At 40.1% G+C, this 24,503-nt stretch overlaps 1 protein-coding gene and 1 long non-coding RNA gene across 3 annotated transcripts; one reads left to right on the top strand and one right to left on the bottom strand.

Annotated features, from left to right (window-relative positions):
* Window positions 1-24,310, bottom strand: FCRL3 (Fc receptor like 3). 2 transcript variants are annotated; one of them, XM_054527487.1, is made up of 15 exons: window positions 23,993-24,310; window positions 23,217-23,237; window positions 21,915-22,160; window positions 21,187-21,450; window positions 20,668-20,952; window positions 19,567-19,854; window positions 18,870-19,148; window positions 13,848-14,126; window positions 13,381-13,500; window positions 6,827-6,854; window positions 4,500-4,618; window positions 4,222-4,290; window positions 2,455-2,486; window positions 2,259-2,369; window positions 1-285 (listed from the first exon to the last, which is right to left on the bottom strand). In XM_054527487.1, the coding sequence occupies exons 1-15, from the start codon at window positions 24,021-24,023 to the stop codon at window positions 229-231; spliced, it is 2,229 nt and encodes a 742-aa protein (XP_054383462.1). In that variant the 5' UTR covers window positions 24,024-24,310; the 3' UTR covers window positions 1-228. The 2 variants fall into 2 exon arrangements, with proteins under 2 accessions (XP_054383462.1, XP_063583340.1); XM_063727270.1 differs by having other exon boundaries at window positions 1-2,369; window positions 18,870-19,166.
* LOC129049191 (uncharacterized) lies at window positions 18,962-20,172 on the top strand. The gene is made up of 2 exons (XR_008512047.1): window positions 18,962-19,123; window positions 19,492-20,172. It is a non-coding gene; the product is annotated as an uncharacterized LOC129049191 (long non-coding RNA).
* Window positions 24,311-24,503: the final 193 nt, after the last annotated feature.

Below are 24,503 nucleotides of genomic sequence, written 5' to 3'. Positions count from 1 at the left end.
TACTTTTTCCAATGGTCTTTTATTTTCAAAAGCTCCACTAAAATTACTGTTTTTTAGATTTCTGGGCTATGGGTTTTTAGTTGTGAATTCAAAGGGAAAAGTCAAGTAGAGCAATGCATGAGAATAATTCATTTTACAGGGCAATCAGAATTTGCACTTTTGTTATATCCGAGATGTACAGTTAGGGCTCACCCCTCCTTCCACTCACATACTCTGATTTGCCCAGGGCTAAGTGTTACAAAGACATGGAAAATCTTGAATTTTGTCCTTTATTAGGTTCAGAATCTAGAAAATGGATAAACAATGATAAGAGATGACAAGTCCCTTAGAGAAAGTTCACTATAAGGCACAAAGGCACTTGGCAAGGTAATTCCAAATCAGCAGCAGGGTTAGAAAGGAGGAGAGCCTCCATGTACAGCCTGTTGGTTGGTACCCAAAACTGGTTTACATATTTTTACCATAGAGAAAAAAAAAGCAGAGTGTATCACATAGAAGACAGAGACATTTGCCTCCTCCCTCTTCAAGGGACCTTAAAATTTTAATACCAATATGAACATGAACTGGCAGAGATCAGCATCTCAGTATAGGCAGGACATCGTGCCCTGCTCTCAAAGGCCAGGATAAGGGTAACAGAGGCCAGTGGGAGCAGTGTGGATTGATCATCACATTTTTTGAGGCCAGCAGCTGTGGCTTAGCTGGCTTTGCTGGTCGTAATGGAGGACAAAAGTGCCTTCTGGTGAAACTCAGCTTCCATAGTGATGGAACCTAAGGGTAGCAGAGTTTATGGTGACCCTGTTGTGTATCTCCAGAAATGGTGATTGTTTGAATGCATGTAAGACATTCCCTAGGGACTCCAAGAAATATTGATTAGAAGAAGATGTGGTGCTTTGAAAGGGACTTGGTGTTCCTACATGAACCAAGTGAAGGCCTAGAATTGGCAACATTCAGAGATTAATGTTAATATAATCTCAGTTGTCCCTAGGACTTGAGGTGTTCAGAGATATTTGGAAACATCAGGATTTCAGAATGGAGGTGAAGTCACTAAAAATTGTTGGTACATTTTCATTTTTGTCATATTAAAAATTCAACACACTGTGGAAAGAGTTTTTGATAGTGATAGCTAGGAAAACATTAAGGCAGATATTTTACACAAGTAAATACTAAACAGCAATAAAAACAAATGAACTATGGCAACACGCAACAATATGGATGAATCTTAGAAATACAACATGAAGGGAGAATACTAAAAAAAATTATCTACAACAATATGGTCTTTAACTTATAGTTAAAACTAATATAAAACATATTTAAGGAAAACACATAGATACATTAATATGATAGAAATAGGAGAGCATGGGAATAATGAACATGATATTTAGAATGGTTTTTTATCAGATGGAGTGAGGTAGAGGAAGAGAATGGGAGAAGCCACATAGATATAGTAGGTTATTGTCTCGGGTTAATGGGTGCTTTTAAGAATAAAACTGACTGACTAGAAATCTATCATGCATGGAAAATGATGAGACTATGTCACGAAGCAAAAATTACAATTAATGTGATTCTTTACACATAAGGTCTTTGCAGTGGGGATAGAGGTCACATATTAAACTAGCAGAGTCTTTAATGAAATGCTGAGGTTATTTTTAATCATAACTAGGGTAATTTGGTTGGGAATGTCACCCTATAAGTACAAAAATACACTTCAGATAGAGTCACCTTAAAATCTTGTTCTATAACTTCTTTTGGCTGTTCCCAATATGGTAGCAAGGATACAGCATATACACCAAAACATCAGCAATGCCACTACCAGCCACACAAAAAAAGGAAACAAAATATTTGGAGCAAATTGTTTATACAGAGAGCACATTAACAGCTTTCGATCACACTTGGATCAAATGGTCATGATTGTGCCCTTGTAACCCTGGCTAGACCATTTCTCTCTCCTCCTCTATTCGACAGCCCTAGGAGCTGAGGGCCCTCCTGCCTTGCCACGTGTCTCCACTGTGAAAATAACACAGTGCTTGCTCAGAGGCTGCCCACTCTTTTCCTGGGGAACACACAGACTCAGGCACAGAGGAGATTTGCAGACCTTTTGCACAGCCTCACATCCCCTGCAGCCCAGCCTCGTAGGAGGCAGAGTCTGGAGAGATGGATGATGTGTGGTTGGAGAGAACAGAAAAAAAACTGGTGCAGGCTGTTTCTTGTGGGCCACTCTGGGTAAGGGGCCAGTGGTCTGAGGCCAGTAATACACGTGGTACATTCTCATAGTTTTCTTCATCATTTTCATGGGCCCTGTGTCTGCTGCTGGCCTCCCCTGCAGAGTCATCTGGGTGTGTCTTCTTCAATTCTGAATAGAGGACTGTAAGTTCCTGGTAGAAAAAAACACAAAAGGTAAGTACCTAAATACAGGAGAGGAAGGCCAGAGAGGAAAGAAAGCCAAGAAATGTGACTCACCTCATGCTCTTGATGCATCGTTGGACAATTAGCTGTTGGGTAGGAGTAGCAAAGAAAAGTATTAAACTGTGGGCAGTATATTCCAACTTATAACCTATGCACACTGCATTCCAAGCCAGTCTTCTTGATTTGCTTGATCTCTTGCTGTTTCGTCTGCCGGATTCTTCCAAACCCACATAGAAAAAGTACTCCAAGCCAATCTTCTTGATTTGCTTGATCTCTTGACTGTTTCCTCTGTTGGATTCTTCCAAACCCAAATAGAAAAAGTACTGCCCCAAGCACAAACACTAATAAAGACTTTCCTCTGCCCACCAAATGCCCAGAACTATTTTCATGGCAATTTCCTTCTTGCTCCTCTGGCTCATTATAACCCCAGAGGGGCACCCACCCCCAATCCACTGTAGACTTCTATGGCTGTGTTGATCCTCTGGGAGAAGGAGGCAGATATGAGTCATTTCACTTGCACAGGGAAATTGGAAGAGGCCAGAGAGGAGACCAGCATTCTAAGTCCACAAGACAATTTCCCAGGAAGCCAAAGAGTTGCATTGGAGCATTGAGAAAATTTAGTGTGTGTGTGTTTTCTACCTTTCCAAGGGGCTTTGTATCTCTTTTATTTATTTGTGCAGCCAATAAGCATTCATTAAGCAATGCCTTCTATTAGGCATTAGGTAAGGTATAAGGAGATAGAAATGACAGAAACTCCTGGACAACATAGTGAAACTCTGTCTCTACTAAAAGTACAAAATTTAGCTGGGCATGGTGATGCATGCCTGTAATCCCAGCTACTTAGGAGGCTAAAGCAGGAGAATCCCTTGAACCCAGGAGGCAGAGGTTGAAAAGAGCCAAGATCGCACTGCTGCACTCCAGCCTGGGCAACAGAATGAGACCCCATCTCACAAAAAAAAAAAAAAAAAAAAAAAGAAATGACAGAAATTCAATTCATGTGATCAAGAATTCTATAATTTTGAAGGGGAGAAATGGACATAGAAATAAATGCAACAAGTATTATGGGCACCAAGACAGAAATACATATTGAACTATGTTGTTGCCATAAAGAATAAATGGCTCCTCCCAGATTAGAATATGGAAAGGGTAGTTGGCATCAGTGTGAGTTTCATTGTGTTACCTGATCTATGTCTTGAAATATGAGTAGGGGTCACCAAGTAGACTAGAGGCAAGGACATTTCAGGACCAGTAAGAAACATGAGCACCAAGCATAAAGATGCCAAGAGTTCAGTATAGCTAGAGGAAGAACATTAGGCAAAGCTTGCAGGAGGAGCCAGCGTGAAGAAGGCAAAGATCATGCTTTGGAATGGGTGTCATTGAGGGAAGTTAATCTAGGCACTGATGTGAACAATAGAGCACCTCAAAGGGATCATGCTGGAAATAGATCGTGGGAAGGCTGGAGGAGAACAGTAGTAGAAATAAAGAGACCAGTTAAAAGAATGACAATTGTCTCCACATTTGATTATTCACCCATTAATTCAAACAGTATTTTAGGGGGCCTACAGTTTTCCAAGCGTTGAGCTAAATGCTGTGAATACATTAGTGAAAAAGTCACAGTGTCTGTCCTCAAAGAATTTATGGGATCATGGTGGCAGTGTGTAAAGGTAAGAAGAAATGGATAGATTCTACAACTGACAATATGGGAGGCAAGTAATGCCTTGTGTGTTGGGCTTGTATTTGAAATAACTCTGATCAAAGACCCCTTGCCAGTTTCAACAAAACACTGCCACCTCACTTCTATTTGCCTGAAAGGCATCTCACCTGAGTTTTCTTTTGTATGCTGGATGCTCCAGATCTGGGAATAAATCAGGTTGCTATCTCCAGGATTTACTGTGAGAGAAGATATCATAGTTGGTTGCAGTCAAGAGCTCATATTCTAGACTCTACTTCCCAATCACCAAATTTATAACCAACTTCTATTCCCAGTGTAATGTTAGGAATGTCATTTTTAAATTTGTGACAGGGCCATGGGCTGTCGCTCAATCCCTCTTCCCTCCCTGGCTCCTCCCTAGAGCCTTCTGCCCCCAGGAAGTCCTCACCATTGCTGTACATCGGCTCCAGCTCCATCGGGGCTAGTGGTTTAGAGTGAGTGGGCTCTTGAGGGTCTATCCTGGAAAACCTGGACGAAGAAGCCTCCTGACACTCACTAGGACTGTGACTGTGAAAGAGGGGGAGAGAAAATGGATTAAAAAGTATCTGTGGGTTACAGAGAATTTCAAGGAAATCAGTATTTAGGAAGTCCTCCAGTCCAGCATGATTCAAGTAAAAATATTGTGTCTTCTTCTGCTTGGATCTTTTTTTTAAAAATTTTATTATTATACTTTAAGTTTTAGGGTACATCTGCACAATGTGTAGGTTTGTTACATATGTATACATGTGCCATGTTGGTGTGCTGCACCCATTAACTCGTCATTTAGAATTAGGTATATCTCCTAATGCTATCCCTCCCGCCTCCCCCCACCCCACAACAGTCCCCGGAGTGTGATATTCCCCTTCCTGTGTCCATGTGTTCTCATTGTTCAATTCCCACCTATGAGTGAGAACATGCGGTGTTTGGTTTTTTGTCCTTGTGACAGTTTGCTGAGAATGATGGTTTCCAGTTTCATCCATGTTCCTACAAAGGACATGAACTCATCATTTTTTATGGCTGCATGGTATTCCATGGTGTATATGTGCCACATTTTCTTAATCCAGTCTATCGTTGTTGGACATTTGGCTTGGTTCCAAGTCTTTGCTATTGTGAATAGTGCCGCAATAAACATACGTGTGCATGTGTCTTTGTAGCAGCATGATTTATAATCCTTTGGGTATATACCCGGTAATGGGATGGCTGGGTCAAATGGTATTTCTAGTTCTAGATCCCTGAGGAATCCCCACACTGACTTCCACAATGGTTGAACTAGTTTACAGTCCCACCAACAGTGAAAAGTGTTCCTATTTCTCCACATCCTCTCCAGCACCTGTTGTTTCCTGACTTTTTAATGATTGCCATTCTAACTGGTGTGAGATGGTATCTCATTGTGGTTTTGATTTGCATTTCTCTGATGGCCAGTGATGATGAGCATTTTTTCATGTGTTTTTTGGCTGCATAAATGTCTTCTTTTGAGAAGTGTCTGTTCATATCCTTTGCCCACTTTTTGATGGGGTTGTTTGTTTTTTTCTTGTAAATTTGTTGGAGTTCATTGTAGATTCTGGATATTAGCCCTTTGTCAGATGAGTAGGTTGTGAAAATTTTCTCCCATTTTGTAGGTTGCCTGTTCACTCTGATGGTAGTTTCTTTTGCTATGCAGAAGTTCTTTAATTAGATCCCATTTGTCAATTTTGGCTTTTGTTGCCATTGCTTTTGGTGTTTTAGACATGAAGTCCTTGCCTAAGCCTATGTCCTGGATGGTATTGCCTAGGTTTTCTTCTAGGGTTTTTATGGTTTTAGGTCTAACATGTAAGTCTTTAATCCATCTTGAATTAATTTTTGTATAAGGTGTAAGGAAGGGATCCAGTTTCAGCTTTCTACATATGGCTAGTCAGTTTTCCCAGCACCATTTATTAATAAAGTGTCAGAAGATGTATGGCACAAGATGAAGCCCAGGGAAGCATTACAAAACAGGACAGCCAAGGCAAGGCCAGAGGGCCAGCAGCCTCAGGGCGTCTTTGAAAGGCAAAAACTCATATTTGACTAATTTTAAATGTTATTTTTGAAGATGTAAATGATTAAACACTGATACGCAAAGACCTCTGCATTCTTACAGAACTTAAACCTTGTGTTTTTTAAAAGGTCCCTTTCAGTTTTCCACCTCATATTACAATAATCTACCTTTCCTGCAAGATGCCATGTGAGCTCTTCAAGTAAAGTGGATTTTTTTCCAATTTCATTTCCTTCTGCAGTTAATATTGTGAATTGAACATTGCCAGCATTCAATAATAATTTCCCAAATGAGTGGAAGAATGAGGAAGAAGGAAATGAATGCACTGTAGCCCTATGAAGGGTAATGCCATTAAGACATTAGTGGTCAAGTCTCTGCTGGAACACATTTAAGAAAGTAGATAAATTAACATAGATAGCCAATAACATAGCCCTATGAAAGGTAATGCCATTAAGACATTAGTGGTCAAATCTCTGCTGGAACACATTTAAGAAAGTAGATAAATTAACATAGATAGCCAATAACATATATTGTGTTTAAGTAGACAGGGAATATCGTTCACAAATATAAGTGAAAGTGACATTCACTTATATCTACTTTTTTATTTTGTAAGAATGTAAAAATGCTACTAGGAAATCCATTCAAATTTTAAAAAAACATAAACAAGTCTTGTGCATATAAATAAATCATGAAAATATTGGCAGCACAAGAAGCAGAGACCTCACCTAGATGTTCCAGTGGCGGAAAGTCCTTCTGCAAAACAAACAAAGGAAAGTTGGTGGTAAGTGAGCTGTGTAGATAATGAACTCTCTGTTAGAACATTTTTTCCTAGAAATCAGATTCATTCTAGATCTAAGCTACGGCAAATTTCAAGGATTATCCAGTTCCACCCTCCTTACTCCCCCTATGTTATGTTATAGGCGAGGAAGGTGGGGCCTTGAAAGGCATTTGCCCAGAATCACACTTATTCTGAATCATTTTTCAATCAGTAATAGGTGAATAGCAACTCTAAGTAGTTGTGACTGAGTAGGTCAAAACCTGGGTCAGGTGCTCCCCTCAAACCCACTTCTTCATCCTGACTGCAGCTCTACAAGGTGGAGACAAGGAGACTGAGGCCTAGAGGGGCCAAGGGATGCTCAAAATTGATACAGAATTCCTTCACTAATATGAATCAATGGGACTACCATGATAAGCTCTACCTTCTCTTTCTCTAACTGTGACCCCTCACCCCTGCAAGTCTATTCCAGCAACACCGAACTGCAAATCGTTTGGGTATGTAATGGCTTTTCCACACCTCTTCTCTCCTCTTTCACTTGGCTAACTCCAATTTATCTTTCTTCAAGAGCTGTCCCTGATGCCAACAGTCTGGATTAAGTAAACTGTCTCCATGCACATAAGACCATGTAATATTAAAATTACTATATTGTTTTGTAATTATTTATTTCTATTTGCCTCTAATTCTCTCTTTCATGAAAGGATGTGCTACTTGAGGTGGTAAACCTCATCTTAAATTTTTTTTTGTATTCCTAATATCATGCTTAGCAGTTAAAAATATTCAGCAAAGATTTGTTAAACAACTGAACAAAGTATGTACTTTGAGGACTTAAAAATAACAAATTGACAATTTTCTAATAGGTGATTACCTGTTAGAATTCTATCCTTGAAGCCAAATCTATCAGACTTAAAAATATGGCAAGTTTCCATCATCAATGAAATATTGAATCTTTCAGCCTTGCCCCAATACAAGCCTTATCCAGGTTCCCATCCTTGTCCTTTGCCTTTTTAAAATCTGTGGCTCTAATCGTTCTCATTGGCTTAGAGAACACAAATCATTGCTCAAAATAAACATACCAGCCTTGACTCTCATGAAAAATAACTGAGTAACTCCCTATTCCTCAGGTAGTGGGCCTCCTGAGTTAAGCTAGAGGGGTATGATCAGGATCTGGTCCTGAATCTCCTCAGAGCAATCACAATCCACATCAGTCAATAACCAGTATCTTTTCTGTGGGTGGCTAGCTCAGACCCAGAATGTATCTGGGAGTCAGTCTATCTCCTTATCTGTAAAAGAGAAAACTGAGACCTAGACAGGTGGCTATTTATTATACAAGCTAATATTCCTTGAAGACATATGGGCCAGCACTGTGCTAAGCAGTTACCTAGGTTGTGTCATACTACCTAAAAGGTAGATACTGTCATTATTATAACCACTTCATAGATGAAGAAACTGAAGTTTAGTGAGTTTAACTTATTTGCCCAATATCAAGTTGGCAAGTTTTATTACTGGAATTTCAACACAGCCAGATTTACTATAGAGTCAATAAACCTATCATTCCTTTTAGGAGTGATTCACTCAGGCAAGGAGCAGAGCCCTTAACTTTTAGAAAAATTGTAGAAGGTCTGAGCTTCTTCCTGAGAAGTCTTGTCAATGATGAGAAGGGAGACTTTGCTATGAGGAAGTACAGTAAGCAAGATTTTGAGAAAAGATGAGCACAGACCCTCTGCTTGGTGAACTATCCTAATTCCTTAGTGAGTTTGTTATTTAAAATAACACTTCCCCTAAGTCTAGGGGACAGACCACCTGGGCTTCTATTCACATGGATCATGTGAAATGATTGTCAGTTTTCTCTCCTGGTGCTGTGCTGACTGACAACCTCAACACTGAGATTCAAATGTCTTCTTTTAGTATGTTATAGATTAGAAAATGGCATCCCAGATAAACAATGAGAGGAAGAAAAGAAAAGTAATTTTGGAAGTAGGAGGTGTGACTAGCCTTCTATGAGTAATATAATATCACGTGAAAATAGCAATAAGTTGAAGATGTATAAGCCCTAAAGCAATTACCAGAGTAACAAAACACATAATTATTGCTTCCAACAAGAAAACTTAACTATTCTAAATATATATGCACCCAACATTTCAGCACCCAGATTCATAAAACAAGTTCCTCTTGATCTACAAAAAAACCTGGACAGTCACACAATAATAGTGGGAGATTTCAATATCCCACTGACAGAGTTGGACAGATCATCGAGGCAGAAAACTGACAAAGAAACTCTGGACTTAAACTTGACACTTGACCAAATAGACCTAACACACATCTACAGAATATTCTATCCAGCAACTATGGAATATACATTCTTCTCACCTGCATGTGGAACATATCCTAGGATCAGCCATATGCTGGGCCATAAAGCAGATATCAATAAATTTTTTTAAAAAAATCATACCAAGTACACTCCTAGACTACAGCGCAATAAAAATAGAAATAAATATCAAGAAGATCTCTCAAAACTAACAAATACATGGAAATTAGACAACTTACTCCTGAATAACTCCTGGGTGAAGATCAAAATTAATGCAGAAATAAAAAATTTTTTTTAATTAATGAAAAAGGGACACAACTATGCATGTCCACTAACACCACGCCTATTCAAGATAGTACTGAAAGTCCTAGCCAGAGCAACCAGGCAAAAGAAAGAAATAAAAGGCACCCAAATAGCTAAATAAGTCACACTATCTCTTTTCACTGACTGCATGAGTCTCTACCTTGAAAACCCTCAAGACTCTGCCAAGAGTAAGGTTTCAGGGCACAAAATTAAGGTACAAAAACTAGTAGCATTTCTATACACCAACAAAGTCAGGTGAAGAGTTAAATCAATGGGACAATTCCATTTTGAATAGCCACAAAGAAAATGAAATACCTAGGAATACAGCTAACAAAGGAGGTGAAAGGTTTCTGAGAGAAATTAAAAAAAAATGCTGAAATAAAGACAACACAAATAAATGGAAAAACATTGCATGCTCATAGATTGGAAGAATTACTATTGTTAAAATGACCATACTGCCCAAAGAAATTTACAGATTCAATGTTATTCCTATCAAATTACCAATATCATTCTTCACAGAGTTAGAAAAATCTATTTTAAAATTCATATGGAACCAAAAAGAGCCCAAATAGCCAAAGCATTCCTAAGCAAAAACAACAAAGCTGGAGGCATCATACCTCACAACTTCAAACTATACTATAAGCCTACGGTAATCAAAATAGTATAGTACTGATACAAAAACAGACACATAGACCAACGGAATGGAATAGAAAACTCAGAAATAAAGATTCACATCTACAACCATCTGATCTTTGCCAAGGCTAACAAAAAGAAGCAATGGGGAAATTACTCTCTATTCAATAAATGGTGCTGGGATAACTGGCTAGCCATATTCAGAAGACTGAAACTAGACCCCTACTTTTCACGATATACAAAACTTAATTCAGGATGGATCAAAGATTTAAATGTAGGACTCCAAACTATAAAATTCCTAGAGGAAAACCTAGGAAATACACTCCTTGACATCAGCTTTGGCAAAGAATTTTTGGCTAAGTTCCCAAAGCAATTGCAACAAAAACAAAAATTGACAAGTGTGACTTAATTAAACTAAAGAGCTTCTGCACAGCAAAAGAAATTATCAACAGAGTAAACAGACAACCTATAGAATGGGAGAAAATATTAGGAAACTATGCATCTGACAAAAGTCTAATGTTGAGACCTGTAAGGAACTTAAACAAATAAACAAGCAAAAACCAAATAACCCCATTAAAATATAAGTGAAGGACATGAACAGACACTTCTCAAAAGAAGTCAAACAAGTGGCCAACAAACATAAAAAAATGCTCAACATCACTAATCTCCAGAGAAATGGAAATCAAAACCACCATCAGATACCATCTCACACCAGTCAGAATGGCTATTATTTAAAAGTCAGAAAACAATAGGTGCCGGTGAGGCTGAGGAGAAAAGGGAATGCTTATACACTGTTGGTGGGAATTTAAGTTAGTTTAGCCACTGTGGAAAGGAGTTTGGAGATTTCTCAAAGAACTTATAATAGAGCTACCTTTCAACCTAGTAATTCCATTATTGGTATACGCCCACAATAAAATAAATCATTCTGTCAAAAAGACACATGCACTCATATGTTCATTGCCGTACTATTCACAATAGTAAAGATATGGTATCAACCTAGGTGCCCACCAGTGTTAGACTGGATAAAGAAAATGTGGCACATATACACCATGGAATACTATGCAGCCATAAAAAAATGAAATCCTGTCTTTTGCAGCAACATAGATTTAACTAGAGGCCATAATCATAAACCAAGTAACACAAGAACAGAAAACCAAACACCACATGTTCTCACTTATAAGTGGGACCTAAACATTGAACAAACATGGACATAAACTTGGCAATAACAGACACTGTGGACTACTAGATGGGGGAGACGGGGAGGAATGCGTGAGTTGAAAAACTACCTATTGGGTACTATGCTTACTATCTGGGTGACAGGATCTGTACCCCAAATCTTAATATCATGCAATATAACCATGTAACAAATCCACACGTTTACCCCTTACATCTAAAATAAAAATTGAAAATTTTAAAAAAGTTATGGCTATAATACTAACAAAGGAAGTAAAGTAGAATTAAAAAATCAATTATTCCAAAAATAAGTCAAAGTAAAGCAAAAAATAGATGTGAAAAATAGAAAACAAATAGCAAAATAGACATGAAACCTAATCTTATCAATAATAACACTTGTGTAAATGGTCTAAACACCTCATTTTAAAGGCAGACTATAATATTAAACTAAACAAAACCCACAAGAATTAGCTGCATGCTATCTATTAAAATTAACTTTAAATATAGGGGTACAAATAGGCTAAAAGCAAAAGGATGGAAAAAATCACATGCTAACACTAATTATATTAATATATTAATATTAGACAAAGACTGTTTCACAGTAAGTGATTCAACGAGGGATACAGAGGGTCATTTCATAAGGATAAAGTGGATAATTCATCAAAAACATGAAAATTCTAAACACTTATCCACCTAATAATGAGCAATTCCAAATTTTGGAAGCAAAACTTGATAGAATTGCAGAAGAAATGGATAAATTCACAATTACAGTTAAAGATTTTAATTCCTCTATCTCAATAATTGATAGATCAGGTAGACAAAAAATCAGTAAGGATATAGAGGAATTGAGAAACCTTATCAATCAAATTCACTGGCAGACAGTCATACTGTAAGAAATGTTAAAAAAAAGAAAAAGTCCTTCAGGCAGAACAAAATTGATACCAGGTGAAAATATGGCTATATAAAAAGGAATGAAAAATTCTGGAAGTGGTAACTAAGTGAGTATTCCTTTGAGACCAAATCATAAAAAGGCATTTCTAGAAATGAAAGCTAACAACCAATATTCCTCATAAACATGGACATAAACATCCTTTGCAAACTTTTAGCAAATCAAATCAATGATCATGACCAAGTTGGGTTGACCCCAGAAATATAAGGCTGCTTTGACATTCAAAATTCACCTTATCAATAGACTAAAAAATAAAATCTCATTATTATCTCAATAAATGTAGAAAAATCAGTTTACAAAAACTTATTTGTGTAAAATCTCTCAGCAAATTAGGAATAGGAGGGACTTCCTCCACCAGATAAACAGCATTGAAAAAAACCCACGGCTAAAGTAATCTGTAATGGGGAGAGATTGAATACTTTTGCCCTAAGATCTGGAATGTGATAAGAATATTTTCTCTCACCACTTGCACTCAACATTGTACAAGAGGTTCTAACCAGTGCAATTAAGCAAGAACAAGAAGTAAAAGAAATTAAGATTGGAAAGGAAAGAGTTAAACTATCTTTCTTTGCAGACAACATGATCATCTATATAGAACATCTGATGAAATCTACAAAAGTGATACTGAACTAATAAGTGAGTCTAGCAAGATTTCAGGATATAAAATTAATATTAAAATTAGTTGTGTTTCTATATACTAGCAACAATTGGAAATTGAATTTTTAATCTCATTTTTGGCGTTCTTTATTTATTTTATCGAATTTCACTATATTTAGCTGGTATTCAAATATATCTCGGAGTTTATGGTCACCTCTATGATGATTTATTTATTTTTTGTTACGAATGAAGGACTTTCTTAGGGAGATAGAACATGAGTTAATTAATTTTCTAATTTTTAATTGGAAGCAAAACTCTGCTACCTAATATAAATCTCAAATTAAACACATGAGGTAAAAATTTTATTGAGAAGTTTATTCTATTGTTTTTGCTACAATTGCCTACAGAGTGACAGTGAGTAGTGGAACTGAGGGCCTAGTACTTGGAAGGGAATAATTGACCTTTATAGGGTGCACCAGACAACTTCAAATTATTATAGCAACGGCAAAATCACATCACAAGGTAGGACCTAGACACCCACCTAGTTTCGTTCGGGCCCTGGCGTAATGCAGCAGAGCAGCAGCAGCAGCAAGGCCGAGGATGCTGAGCACCAGCCCCGTGACTCCCACAGTGGTAAGGCCTGTTCTGCTCCTGGAAGTTCCTGAGTGGAGGGAGCTGTACTTGAGTTCCAGTGGCACAGGTTTTGGATATAGACAAAATCATGCGAGTAGGGTGGGTATGTTCCGGTTTCTGATTCCTCCTGTAGCATCATTTGTAATTTTGAAAACCATAGTTTTCAAAAGCACATGAAATGTATTTGCCAGCATCTAAGATTAAAATGTATTTCCTTTCCCTCTCCCATATAAGATCAGTACCAATCTCCAGAAGTCTGAAGCCTTGGTGTGCATGTACAAAACCTCCTTGGTATTGGTAGAATTTGTGCAATCGGTCAGATAACTGTTTCATTTACCATAACGGTGACCTCTAGCCCAGGTACTACTAACTCACCTGTAACATTGAGTGTCACCACTTTGCTGTGCTGGGCCCCCAGGCCATTGTCAGCCTCACATGAGTAGTTTCCAGAATGTTCTGTAGTCAGAGAGAGGTTGAAGGATGCCCCTCCTCCAGAGTGGGCCGAGCTGTTACCCAAGGTGTCATCCTCGTGATAAAACCAGTACAGGATCGGGAAGGAGCCTCTCAGGGACTCACAGTGAAGCTCCAGCAGGTCCCCCACCACAGCCTGGGCCCCGGGAGCCCTGAGGGTGAGGACGGGGCGAGACACCGGAACTGAGGGAGGAAAAATAGTTCACTGGCAGTTTTACTTAAGAAGGTATACAAGAGAACTTAATAAAGGAATATGCAGCATAGTTGAGTTGCGGGAACATGCACCTGGATTCTGTAGAACCTGGGCTTCAATCCTGTCTCTATCCTTTAATAGCTTTATAAGCTTGATTTTTAAAGAACTTTTTAATTTCTCTAAGTCTTAGTTTATTCCTCTGTAAAACTGAGCTAATGATACATTATATCTCAAGCTATTGTAATAAAAATCATATTGTATGTAAAGCACTATAAAAATTGGTTATTATTACTGATAAAAATATAACTAAAATCAAGGTTTCTAAAATTCCTTCACCTGAATCTTAGCTCTAAGACCGAGACTTCCATACCTATCTAAAGGCAGGACCCATTACTCTCTACCTAATCACCTTGCTTTATTTTTCTACATAGTATTTAGCACTACCTAACATCTCTCTATTTATGTATGTATGTATGTATCTATCTATCTAATCATTGTTTTATATGATTCCCCAATAGGATGGAGAATTATCTGTTTGTTCGCTGCTGTATTTATAGCTCTTGGAACTTTGCCTGGCATATAAAATTTATGCTCAATAATTGATGATTGAATGGAAAACTGAAGTGAACCAAACTGTCACAAAAATATCCAGATATAGCTCTAGCAACAATGATTTCCATTTTAATGAACAATTAAAGAAATGGCATAGTGGGAAGAATAGAAAGCCCTTAATATGGAATGTTAACTGTAAGATTGCTGGTTCTGCAAAGTTGTGAGGAAAACTGGATGAACCAATCTGTGTGTAGTGCTTTAGATATAAGCTGTGTGCTTTATTGGCAAGGGCAGCTTGATAAGGATCTTAAGCTCTGCTTTCCATCGCAGATTGGCTAAAGGGAATGAGTGTGAATGTGGAAACTATTCACTGAATGGCAATGATTAAACTTGAAAATGAGCCATCTGCTGGCTGCAAGAAAGATAGCACCAGCTGCTTCAACAGGATAGAGGTGCCAAGTCCTGATATTGGAAGTGTAGAGTTCCTGCTAAATTGAAACCGATTGTTTGAATTTGTCCCTTCTGTATAGCCTCTAAATATGAAGTGACCTGGGTGGGATGCAGAGGACCTCAGGGGTGAGTCTTTTGTATGGTGCTTTGTGATCTCACTGTGCCTTTCACCCATGTCTCTGGGTTTTTGTATTCTGGGAAGAGAGATTTCCAACCTCTTGCATCCCCTCTTCTACAGCTCATGGGACCTCTGGTTCTGAATGCATATTCCCTTAAAATCAAAGAATTTGAAGACTGAAAAAGACCATGGTTATTGTCAACTTAAGTGGTCTCCAAGATGGGCTATAAGACACCAGATTGAAGTGTGTAAGAAGAAAATATGAGAATGTTTAAGAGTATTTCTTTTTGAGCTTGAAATTTAAAAAGATATTCAGCTTTACTAATATTCATGGTGGTGCTCTTGCTCAGGCAGATGTCACACTGTGTAATGGGATAAGACAGGGTTTCTTATGAAGGCAGGGCCACACAGGGACAGAGGGTGGGACAGCAGTGCCTTGGCTTGTTAACTCTCAGCATATGGAACATAATGCCCTTTTAATTGGCTACTTAAGTGTTTTTACAGATGATTTTAATTTAAATCATAAAATATATTTTTAATTTTTTAATTTAATTAATTAATTAATTAATTTTTTTTTTTTTTGAGACAGGCTCTCACTCTCTTGCCCATCCTGGAGTACAGTGGTGCAATCATGACTCACTGAAGCCATGACCTCCTGGGCTCAGTGATCCTGCTGCTTCAGCCTCCAGAGTAGCTGGGATTACCGGATCGTGCCACCATGCCTTGCTATTTTTTTGTATTTTTAGTAAAGACAGGGTTTCACCAAGTTGCCCAGGCTGATCTAAACTCTTGGGCTCAAGCAATCCTTCCTTTGCCTCCCCAAGTGCTGGGATTATAGGCATGAGCCACTGTGCCTGGCCAAATCATAAAATATTTACAATGCTTTGTGATGAGATTGGGGAGTGACCTCAAACCTTTTTGTATCACTTGAAAGTTCACTTATTTTGTAGCAAAGTTCTAAAAAGAGGAATTAAATGTAAAGATAAGTTACGTGTTTTTCCATGAAGAAAGATTAGTATTTAATTTTTGTTGACTTTTTGGTGATCAGTGGCTACTGACAATGTTAATACTTAGCAAACACTTTAAAAAGTGACCTTTAACAGTACTCATATTGTTAATGCTTTTCTAAACTCATGCTATGGAGATAATATTTTGGAAAATGGTTGTTTAAAAATGTTTACATTTCTATGTGGTCTTATTACCAGAAAATGTAAGTATGTCAACTTTAAAAATTTATATCCTCACCTTTAAAAATCCATGGAAACAGAACATGGCAACCAAAGTTTAAACACGTTCAATAGAAATTCAACATGCAGTGGCTGGGTGTGGTGGCTCATGCCTGTAATTCTAGCACTTTGGGAGGCTGTGGCGGGTAGATTCCCTGAGCTCAGAAGTTCGAGATCAGCCTGGGCAACATGATGAAAACCCGTCTCTACTAAAAATACAAAATTTGCAGGGCGTGGTGGCCTGCCTCTGTAATCCCAGCTACTGGAGAGGCTGAGGCAGAAGAATCGCTTGAACCTGGGAGGTGGAGGTTGCAGTGAGCTGAGATAGTGCAATTGCACTCCAGCCAGGGCAACAGAGTAAGACTCCATCCCAAAAAAAAAAAAAAAAAGGAAATTCAACATGCAGCACTTCCCACTTACTTTACAAGAACAACTAATGAACATCAACAAAAACATAAATTTATTAATCAAATTTCAATGAAAACCCTTGCATAATTAGACTGTGGGATTGAAAAATGAGTATCATGGAATTAAAAGAGCAGCAGTGATGATCTGCTTCCACTTAGATGTAGATATATTGGTAAGATAAAGCTTTAAGCAGTAACAGACACTAAAACTAATAGGAGTAAGGCCAAACTCAGAACCAAACCTCAAATAATTGTACCACCATAAGTAAACTAAGATTTTCAAAGTAAATGAAGCATATTCAATTATAATAATTTTAGTCAAATATTCTAAATCAAAGATTTTAAAATATTGTTTATTTCATTTTCTTTCTCCCCTTCCTTCCTTTCTTTCTTTCTTTCTCTTTCTTTCTTTCTTTCGTTGACATGGTGTCACTCTGTTGCCTAGGCTGGAGTGCAGTTGGGCAATCTTGGCTCACTGCAGTCTCAACCTCTTGGATTCAAGTGGTCCTCCCACCTCAGCCTCCCAAGTATCTGAGAGTACAGGTGCATGCCACCACGCCCAACTGAATTTTGTATTTTTTGGTAGAGACAGGGGTTTCTCCGTGTTGCCCAGGCTGGTCTCAAACTCCTAAGCTCAAGTGATTTGCCCACCTCGGCCTCCCAAAATGCTAGGATTACAGGCATGAGCCGCTGCACCCAGCCCCTTATTTAATTTCTATTTTTTCTGTTTGTTTTGTAATGTGCCCATTAATACAGTAGTACATGTATATCATTAATACACAAATATATGTTATTAATATACACATATGTGGGGTGCGTGTTTAAGGGAGAGTGGTGTGAGATCCAGAATTCTTGTACCCCCATGATTTGCTGACTCAATTACTTTATAAGGGAGGAAAATAAGCACAAGACTAGTAAGAAGACTTATTCAAGGTTAAACAAATGGTATTTTCTTGTTCAAGACTTTAGTCTCTGTTTCAGCACACTGTCTGGCATTCCTAGATTTTAATACCTCCTTAAATCATTACCCAAGTTTGGCCTATAGGAAGGATTATTATTAACCAAAATGTCGTAAGTGTTCTAATAGTCTGGAACCATTGGAGAACAAGAGTTCATAGCAAAATCCAGAGAATGTACGGGTTTGTGTCACTGGCAATTATTACCATATCTTTCTTATTTTGCCATCTTCTCCTAGGCCCCAGTGCCCTCTCCCATCCTCCCAATGCTGAGCACTTTGGGATAACCATGACTTGGACTGGAGGTTCTCTTCTAAATGATTGGGTACATTGCTAATTGTTCTTAGGGGCTGGACATGGGAAATACGAGATGCCCTGGTGCCTCTGCTGAAGGAAAATTTTGTTAGGGGATACTGAGAACATCAGATTAAATGAGACCCAATCAGAAGGCATTTGAAAAAAGTGAGAAGGTTAGATAGGTCTTTAGAATCTGGAGGCCATGAAAGAGGCCTGCTGCTGTGATCCTAGTGGCTGACAGGGAACCCACAGAAGTGGGTATCCATGAAGAGAGTCACTTTAATGATCCAGGGAACCAAGTGAGAATTTAGATCGAGATAGGGGCAGAAAACTGTGGCAAAGGATGATCCAGTCATTTTTTCCTGGGCAAAGGAATTCAGAAATAAAGGCTTTCTGTGCCATTTTCCTTTGTCAGTGATTGCTGACCCATCACATATTTGGTATTCTGGTAAGCCTTCGTGCCTCTACCAGAAAAAAAAAAAAAAAAAAAAATGAATGGGGTATATGGATGGCTACTGATGACAATTACAGAGGAATAAAAAAAAAAGGAATGGTCTAAGTTACTAAATGTGTAATCACAAGGAAGAATCCCAGAACTCCCAGGCGGAGTCAGAAAGAGTGGGAAGTCTATTGGGATATCAACCAGCAAATAGCCCAGTGGAGCTATTTCTGAGAAGACATGATCTGTTGTATTGGCTGTTAACTGCTGTGGGTATATCTGGCTCACCTGTGACCCTGAGACTCACTCCATGACTATGCTGGGCCCCCAGGCCATTGTCTGCATCACAGGAGTAGTTTCCAGAATGTTCTGCAGTCAGAGAGAGGTTGAAGGAGGCTCCTCCTCCAGAGGGGGCTGAGCTGTTCCCCAGGGTGACATCCTCATGATAAAATCGGTACAGGATCGGGGGAGAGCCTCTCAGGGACTCACAGTGAAGCTCCAGCAGGTCCCCAACCACAGCGTGGGCCCTGGGAGCCCTGAAGGTGAGGATGGGGTGAGATACTGGAACTGAAGGAGACAAAAGGGCTGTCAGAGGATTCTGATGTTGTGACAGATGCACAACCTCTCTCAAAGAGCCTAGCAATGAATATGTCCCTTGTCCCTTGATTGTTTCTGTTTCCCCACTGATCACATTTTTCTCATCTAACAATCAGAAGCATTTCCCCAAAACAGTGAGAGGTAATCTTGGGTAATTTTGTTTTCATCGCCACTCAGTCTTCCCCACAAGAAGTAAGGTGATTCAACTTATTTTGCCATCTTTCCATTTCTTGGATAGCTTTTAAATCTCTCTCTCTCTCTCTCTCTCCCCCCCCATTCCCCTCCCCTCCCTCCCTCCCTATGCCTCTTTTAGGAGATCCTAGTGGCTGACAGAGAACCTAAACCCTGGCCTGCAACTCGAGGCTGTGTGAAAGGAATCGGAACTTACTTCTCACAGTGACTCGAATCCACGTGCTGAGGATGGGGCCGTGAACGTTATCAGCTGCACAGTAGTATTTCCCTGCATCACTCTCCTTCACGGTGAGAACATGCAGCTCTGCCAACAGGGAACGCTGGCTCTTTCTACCCAGGCTTCTTACTCTTCCTTCTTTGTGCCAGGAGAATGTGACAGTCCCTGAACCCTGGGCTACTGAGCAAATAAGGACCATATTTTCTCCTTCAATCAGCTGCCCTCCGGTGGGCCGGATCTCTAGATTCACATTAGACACAGGAACTCCTGGGGGAACACAAGATGGCATGTGAAGGTCCTGATGGCAGGGACATCAAGGTCAAGGGGAAGGCTGGAGCTACCATGAATAGGCCAATAGCAGCAGGTGCAGCAGGCAGAAGCCCAAAGCAGGAAATAAGAAATTAATTGTGTATACGATTATAAAGGAAGCAACATCCCTCTCACTCCCACAACAATTCTCATCCTTGAGAAATGTGGGCACCAAGTCCATAATCTCTGTAAACCCAATGTTTTCTGGTCACATTTTATATGCACTTATCTCTAAGGAATCTTTGATGCATCAATAAACCACAAAAGAAAAGAGAACACTGGAGATCCTCTATTTTGAAGATCAAAATAGAATCCAAACCCTTCTCCTATTCTTCAAGACTTCTCCAGATTTACATCCATGTCTCCATATCTTTCTCTGACTATTAGAGTTCATATTTATCTTCCCCTTTTCAGACTATTTTGTTGTGCGTTTAGGTCACCAAATGGAAGCACCACAGGGGCCTCTTAAAACTGCATGTGTTCAGCTGTGCTTCTAGTTGTCTCTTGATTCATGAGAGAACCGATCTTGTACATCTCTGTAACCCCATAGGGTTGGGCAATCAGTAACTGATCAATAATTACTATTACCTGACTCAAGTGGATGAAAATGTTCTAGGGCTGTTAGACCAATGTTGAGCTTAAAGAGAGAAGATTACCAGAATAGCTGGACTCTCCTCTCTGTTATGTCCACCATCCTAGGGGTGCAGGAGATATCACTGGCCTTCCTCTCCCCAGCTCTGACTCTGGAAGAGCAGCCCCTTAGACACTCACTCTGTACACGTATCTGAGATCTCAGGCTCCTTTTTTTGATGCTGTGAGTCACTGTCTCCACCTCACACCAGTAAGACCCCGAGTCTTCAGTCCACATGGCAGGGATCTGGAGTTTGGGGGACCTGCTCCAGCCTGATCCGAGGGTCTGGCTATCTCTGAAGAAGGAGAATTGCAGCTGGATATTTGGCCTCTGTGGAGAGAGCTGGGTCTCACAGGTCAGGGTCATGGGACTCCCCTCTATGGGTGTGGAAGAGCTGGCTCTCAGCACAGGATGTAGAAACAGCTCTAATGAAAAGAAACAACATAGTCCCCAGGGTGGTGAGGCTCAGAGTTCCTAGAGAGATGCACTTGTGTTCTCAGCACCAGCCATCAGGAGATAGAGAAACATGCAGAAGGAACCATCTCCCTCCCATGGCTGAGCCATAGGATCCTCTTTATGAAATTACCACTGATAAACACCTTCCCTTTATCCTCAGTTTCCCTACCAAACCCAGTAATCCACAGGAATCTAGCCATTACCTTGAACTTGGATATTTAGGTGTTTTGAAGTTTCTTTAAAGTTAATCATGTAAAACCTCTTACAAGTAGCAGTACAATGATATTTGCTATTATCTCTGGAGACTGAATTCACTGTGATATTGTCTAAATTATAACTGTTAGGAAGCTGTTTTCCATCCTTGTAGTAAACCTTTTGATGAGTGTTTTTGTCATCTTTCCCCTGACATCTCAGAATGACATTGTCTCCTTCAAAGACAGGATGTGAAGCCTGCAGGATCAGCCAGTCTGCAAAGAGCACAGGAGCACACTCAGTTTATCCCCTGCTGCTTCTGCCTTCACTTTCATTTCCACCCATGAGGCAAGAGCCACAGTTCTATACACACTTGCAAATGGCCCCTACCCACATTGCCATGTGGCCCCAATACCTGATTCTTCCTTGCCCTACGAGAGTGAACCAATTCCCAGAAAATGTTCTTGAGAAATCCTCACATGTTTTTTCACAAAAGAGGAATCCCAGACCTGAACCCCTTTTTGCCTGATGGCCCTTGGGTCACCCACAATTCTTTGGAGGCAGATGGATAGACAATCCAGCGTCATGCTGCTGCCCTATCTCTATTTTCCCCACTGGGGTCAGCGCATCAAATATCCCCATGTCTGCTTACAACTCTGCCTGGGATCCCTGCATTAACCTGGCCCTCAGACATTCTGCCTGGTGGCTTGACTTTAGACACTCCCCTTCCATTCCTTACCAGGTGAAAATCCCACATGCACGGCATCACTGAGGGAGGATCCTCGGGTCTTACATTGATAATTTCCAGACTCTGTAATTTGGATCTTGTTATATTTTATTTTCAATAACTTCTCATTGCGATACCAATACGTGTCTCCCTGGGCTGGGGAATGTGATATTCCCCTGCATATGAGAGCCACTCTTTCTCCTTTGAAGGCTGTGGACCATGGAGGATCGAGGAGAAGTACAGCTTTTAGGGCCACCCCTAAACAGGAAATAGAAAGATGAAGGCAGGGGAAGGTCAATGGGAGGTGGGCACAGCACAGGGGGAGCCCCAACCTATAGTCAGGAGTTTTCCTGGGCTAATTTCCAGTCAGGACCAGGGTGGAAAATTGAGCAGAAATAACCTAGGGAAATGCCTGGGAAAGAATCTGTTCTTCCTCATCCATTTCCTGGAGGTGCGCAGATGGGTATTATAGGGGAGAGGTCTTAGGTTCCTGGCATTGCCTCAGAAAAGCTCAGGAGATGTGATTTGCCATTGGGCAAACACTGCAAAGGCCTCAGAATGTGGCTGATTCTGAAATTCCCTTGTCCTATACATTTCTGTCCAGATAAAGGTGAACCTGGGATGTATATACCTCAGAAGTAGTTTCTAGACTCCAGAAAATTACTTCCTACTTGTTAACACTTAAAATAAATAAGATTTTCTCACTTGTATTACTTTTATGTCTTTCTTAGTTTTGAAAGTCTATGGGGAAGGCAACTTTACTCTCCGTTTAAGTTGGACACAGTAAACAATGGAGGGATATAAAGAATTTAAATGGAGGAGGAAGGGCTGCTTGAGAAGTCAGACTTGTGTATGGAATTGCAACTGACTGACAGGCATGGAAGTGAGGTGTGGCAGTGGCATGAGCTCTTTTTGGAGATTTATAAGGATTCTGCTGTAGCATCTTCCTCTGTGAATGGGAGCTATTTCTATGTCCTTTGATAGTAGCACTAGCTTGGACATTCAGAGGGAGATGTATCAGAGAATATGGAGATCAGATATGAGATTCCTTCATCATCGGCCTCTTGCCTCTGCCCTTTGCTCTGCAAATGTTTCCTTCCTCTACTCTGAGGAATACTGGTAATGTAGGGGAAAAAAAAACCTAGAGACTGAAAAAGTCAGAGGAGGCTCTGTTCACCCAATATAGTAGCAGATGTGACCCCAGAGCATCAGCATTGCTGATGGGATGCATGCCTGCAAGGGTTAGGGCAGGCTGTGTGGGCTGAGGGGACCAATATCCAGAGACCAGAGGGGCAGAGAGAAGGAGAAACTTACCTGATTGTTCTCTTCCAGGAGCTGTGAGGGAGCAGAAAATGACAATCAGACACTCTCTGAAATGTTTTCTAACAACCTAACCACAACCGCTTCTTTTGTTTTTCCTTATCATTTCTTTGCTCTCTTTTTATATCATCCAGAGCCCCTAAGCAACAAAGAAAATGGCCTATAATTTATTTTACAAACGTGATGGCTTGTGTCCAAGGCCTGACCTCATCTCTGCTATTATTTACTTGGCCACGGCACACGGCACACTTTATTCTCTCCCTCTCTTCTCTGAGTGCAGAGGCAGACAAGGACTACAGAAATGGTTTATCCTCCTTTTGTTCCTTGGGCTTCCTATTGTTCCCCTCACTTTTTCAATCTCTGATTAAATTTTGGCTTAAAACTTCCAGAAAAAAGTGATGTTTCTCAGTAGACCTTCCTTCACATGCCTAGGTTTTTAGAAGCAACTGTTTATCTGAAAAAATTATTTAGTCTGAGGCTTAAGAGGGAGGGTGGGATATAGAGTTGTGGTTTGGCAGAAGGAAAAAATCCAAGTTTCCTATGAGGTGAGAAAAGCAGTGGGTGAGAAACCAAGGGCAGGATATCTGGCTTGCTCTGATGGTTGCATTTGGAGCCTCTTGGTTGTTCTGGGAACCCAGCTCTGCTCACTTCCCATCCCTTGCTAGCTGTCTCTGAACCCCAAGTAGAAGCAGAGATAGAAGCTCCTTGAGTTTTTCCCTGGTCACCTTTAGGAACTGAGGCCGTGGTCCCATTATAGCCCATCTACTCACTCAGGATCAGCAGCAGCAGCCACAGAAGCATGGGCACCGGCTGGGCAGAGGGTCGGGAAAGTCTGTCTCACCAAAAGCCCTACTTATCTCCAGGAAGGAGGGCAGGAAGATGCTACTCAGATGAGACCTGCAAGAATCAGAAAAGAGAAGAAGAGCTTAGTGTCATATCTTGCTTTGAGCTCTGAAAATGTGAACGTGGCTACCTTCCCAAATGCTGTTTGTATCTCAATCCTGGTAGCGACACATTTTTAGAAGTTGGGGCTCATCTTCCAACAGCTGCGGTCTCTCAGGAGTAATGTCTCCAAGGCTGTGCCTGGGTTCTCTAGAAGTGTCAAGTTGTAGATTTGCTAGTATTCAAATAATTCTTTCTGTATTTTTCATATGGGAAACCCCTTCACTACCTTGTCTTCACACAGCCTTTGTTTCCACATGCAGCTCGTAATGTAGGCAAGCTTAATGAGCATGGTGTGAGTCACACAGTCAAGATGTCAAGCATATACCTTTTTGACTT

This window comes from Pongo abelii, chromosome 1 (genome assembly GCF_028885655.2).
Source record: "Pongo abelii isolate AG06213 chromosome 1, NHGRI_mPonAbe1-v2.0_pri, whole genome shotgun sequence".
Lineage (NCBI taxonomy): Eukaryota > Metazoa > Chordata > Mammalia > Primates > Hominidae > Pongo > Pongo abelii.
The sequence above is the reverse complement of the archived record's forward strand: the minus strand, read 5'-3'. Positions and strand labels throughout refer to the sequence as shown.

Bases quoted from the DNA above. Each gene is read 5' to 3' on its own strand.
- FCRL3 (XM_063727270.1), bottom strand. From the start codon at position 24,023: ATGCTTCTGTGGCTGCTGCTGCTGATCCTGA. The intron at 22,161-23,216 runs GTAAGTTTCTCC...TTTCCTGTTTAG, and splicing joins TCCTGGAAGAGAACAATCAG to GGGTGGCCCTAAAAGCTGTA. The intron at 6,855-13,380 runs GTGGGTGTCTAG...TTTGTTTTGCAG, and splicing joins CAGGGCCCGAACGAAACTAG to AAGGACTTTCCGCCACTGGA.